This window comes from Aquarana catesbeiana, linkage group LG04, assembly GCF_042186555.1.
Source record: "Aquarana catesbeiana isolate 2022-GZ linkage group LG04, ASM4218655v1, whole genome shotgun sequence".
Lineage (NCBI taxonomy): Eukaryota > Metazoa > Chordata > Amphibia > Anura > Ranidae > Aquarana > Aquarana catesbeiana.
This window is the reverse complement of record NC_133327.1, coordinates 285,426,686-285,429,643: the sequence shown is the minus strand read 5'-3', so window position 1 is coordinate 285,429,643 and position 2,958 is coordinate 285,426,686. Positions and strand designations below refer to the sequence as shown.

The 2,958-nt window shown below is 38.4% G+C and overlaps 1 protein-coding gene across 1 annotated transcript; it reads right to left on the bottom strand.

The window, feature by feature from the left end:
- Positions 1–552: 552 nt before the first annotated feature.
- Positions 553–1,411, bottom strand: LOC141141496 (transcription elongation factor 1 homolog). The gene has a single exon (XM_073629113.1). It carries the CDS (start codon positions 1,325–1,327, stop codon positions 1,079–1,081), a length of 249 nt encoding a protein of 82 aa, XP_073485214.1. The 5' UTR covers positions 1,328–1,411; the 3' UTR covers positions 553–1,078.
- Positions 1,412–2,958: the final 1,547 nt, after the last annotated feature.

Genomic DNA, 2,958 nt, shown 5'->3' with positions numbered 1-2,958 from the left:
ATAGCCACAATGGCCACAAGGAAATGTTCCCTTGTATTTAGCTGTACGTATACTTTCACCCTTAAACTCACTGCGAACCAGTTTGTCAAATAATGATGAGGCCCTTCTGTATGTAATTAGAGGACAATTTGTAACCAAAGGAGCAAAAGTAGCATCCGTACATAAAAGATGCCAATGTTTGTTCAGAATATTTCTTATTTGTTTATGCTGACAAGAGTACTTAGTAATAACTCTAGTAATATTATTTTCCTGAACCTTCCTTTGTGAAAGCAATAAATCAATACATGTTTTGTTTCTTGCCTCTGGCATGTAATCTAGTTTGTAGTATTGAAGCCTCCTTTTCAAAAAGGGTATCACTCAAGCAGTTATGCCTTGCATGAATATACTGTCCATAAGGAATGGAGGATAACAGTGATTTTCGATGGAAGCTAGATGCTTCCAAAACCGTATTGCCTGCTGTTGGTTTGCGAAAAAGTTCGCTATATAGATAACGGTCGGGATGTTATTTTCCTGAACCTTCCTTTGTGAAAACAATAAATCAATACTTGTTTTGTTTTTTTGTTTTTTTGCTCTCTATTATTTTTTTTATATCTTTTTATCAAACAGACACATTATATAATCAACTCCAGAACAAATCTAGATATTCAGCCTGTCATTACTACTCACTATAATACACACCTCATATAATGTTTCCAAACACTTTTGTTTGATTTTTGGAATTGATGAAAGGCTGAATTTTTTTCCTTTACATAAAAAAGGTGTTCTGACATTTCCAGGCTCATTGACAGTATATAAATAAAAATTTGTGATTCTTTTTCTATCCTTGAAAGCAAACATAAAAAAGAAAACAAAGAAGAAAACAAAAAAAACAAAAAGAAAAAAAAAAAGCACATTCTCAACTAATCAGACATGTCACGTGTCCGGCTGTAACTGGCTAGCATCAGCTGAATAAAAAGATCCCAGCTGCTTTAACCCTAAAGAGGACCTCCCCTTATATAGCTGGGTACAGTGAAAGTGAGACACAGAAGATGACCGCTGCAAATTGGTAGGATCGGGGGTCACGAATGATGGCCGCCGGCTACTGATTAGCAGCTTCACAGGCGTCGATCCAGTCACTGTAGATGTCCACTGCTTCTGAAAGGTAGGTTATCTGTGTCTGAAATTCCTCGAGGTACACCGTACACGATATGACCCCCGTATTCCGTGCTCTGTCCATATTGACATCACAGGACTTTTCGTGATTGCAGAAAGGACACGTGAACTGCGTCTCAAGGACTCTAGTCTTCTTCTTGGGTGGAGGCTTTCTCTTTGACTTTCTATGTCCCATTTTTTTCCTTCCTTTTCCCGCTGCACTAGCTCCTTCCTCGCCAAAGCTGCTGACTGCTCCGTGTCACGTGTTTTGTTTCTTGCCCTTTTTATAGGCTTTTTTAAGAATTTTTTTGGAGAATCCTCTGGCATGTAATCTAGTTTGTAGTATTGAAGCCTCCTTTTCAAAAAGGGTATCACTCAAGCAGTTATGCCTTGCACAAATATACTGCCCATAAGGAATGGAGTACAACAGTGGTTTAGGATGGAAGCTAGATGCTTCCAAAACCGTATTGCCTGCTGTTGGTTTGCGAAAAAGTTTTCTATATAGATAACGGTCGGGATGTTTGTATTTGGTCAAGTCTAGAAAAGTAATGGCTGATAGATTATGGGCCATTGTAAACTTCAGCTTGAACATATTGTTACAGTTGATGTATTCAAGGAATTAATCAACAAGTTTAACTGGTCAATCCCACAGAATCAAGATGTCATTTATATATTGATACCATGCTAATGCGTTGTTTGTATACATAGATGCAGATTCATCTGAGAATAAGTGACATTCCCACTATCCCAGGTACAGGGTGGCATAGGAGGGCGCACATGATGCACCCATTGCCACCCCCTGTACCTGGAGGTAGTGGGAATCTAGAAAAGAGTCCTTGTAGTGAAGTATCTGGTGCCATACATCCCTGACTCTCTTGGGGTTGGATCTTTGTTATGCTTCCTGTGTGAGGGATTCACCATTACCTCCATTCTTTCCTAGATACATGCATTTTTGTATGTGTGACTATGTAAGTACAGCTGTATTATCCTTATATTATATGTGAATAGATCTGTATGTAGATGTTTATTGTTCATACTCTTTTTTTGAATATTTTGTACAATTGTTTATACAATACTAATTATACTTTTTTTTGCATTTTGCATTGTAGAAATATCGTACCCTTTTGACATAAAAAACCTCTGAAGAAGGATGGTAATTTATCTGTAACATGTAAGGTGTCAATGTCAGTATGCATCACCACTAACCCGCCTTCCTGAGGGCAGATGGTTCACATACAGTTGCGATATTGGGTACCATGTACTTTGTTTTTATGTAGTCGCCATTGTTCTTTTACAGTTTTCTATGCTTATTTGTACTTGAATTCAATTTATCTTTTTACATACTTGGTCTGTCTATAATAGACCCAACAGGGGTCTCAAACCATGCTTATAGCACTAGTTTTTTTATTTGTTTCCTATCTCGGAACGGACAGACCAAGTGGTTTGCTATACACACACATCATTCCCACCCCCCTTTTTTTGTCTCAATCATAGGGTTTACCGCCCACCAAGTCCCCTTCTTCTGAGGCATTGGATTGTGTATACATACTCTTTTAAGACATTTATATGTTTTTGATATATTTAACCATACAGATTGTTAGGTTCACACTTGTTTGTATTGATCTATATCTGTGCTTGCTTGTAGCAATTTCCTTCTTACTAATCTGGGCTAAGGTTAGCAATTTACACAGTTGAAATTTGAGCAGTGGTGGCTTGTGAAGTTTTATGATGGGGGGGGGCGCCAGACCCCGCCCTTCCTTTTTTGACCCCACCCACTTGGTGTAAATGGGTGTGGTTTCAGCAAAATAGTGGGCGTGGCTCTAAGGT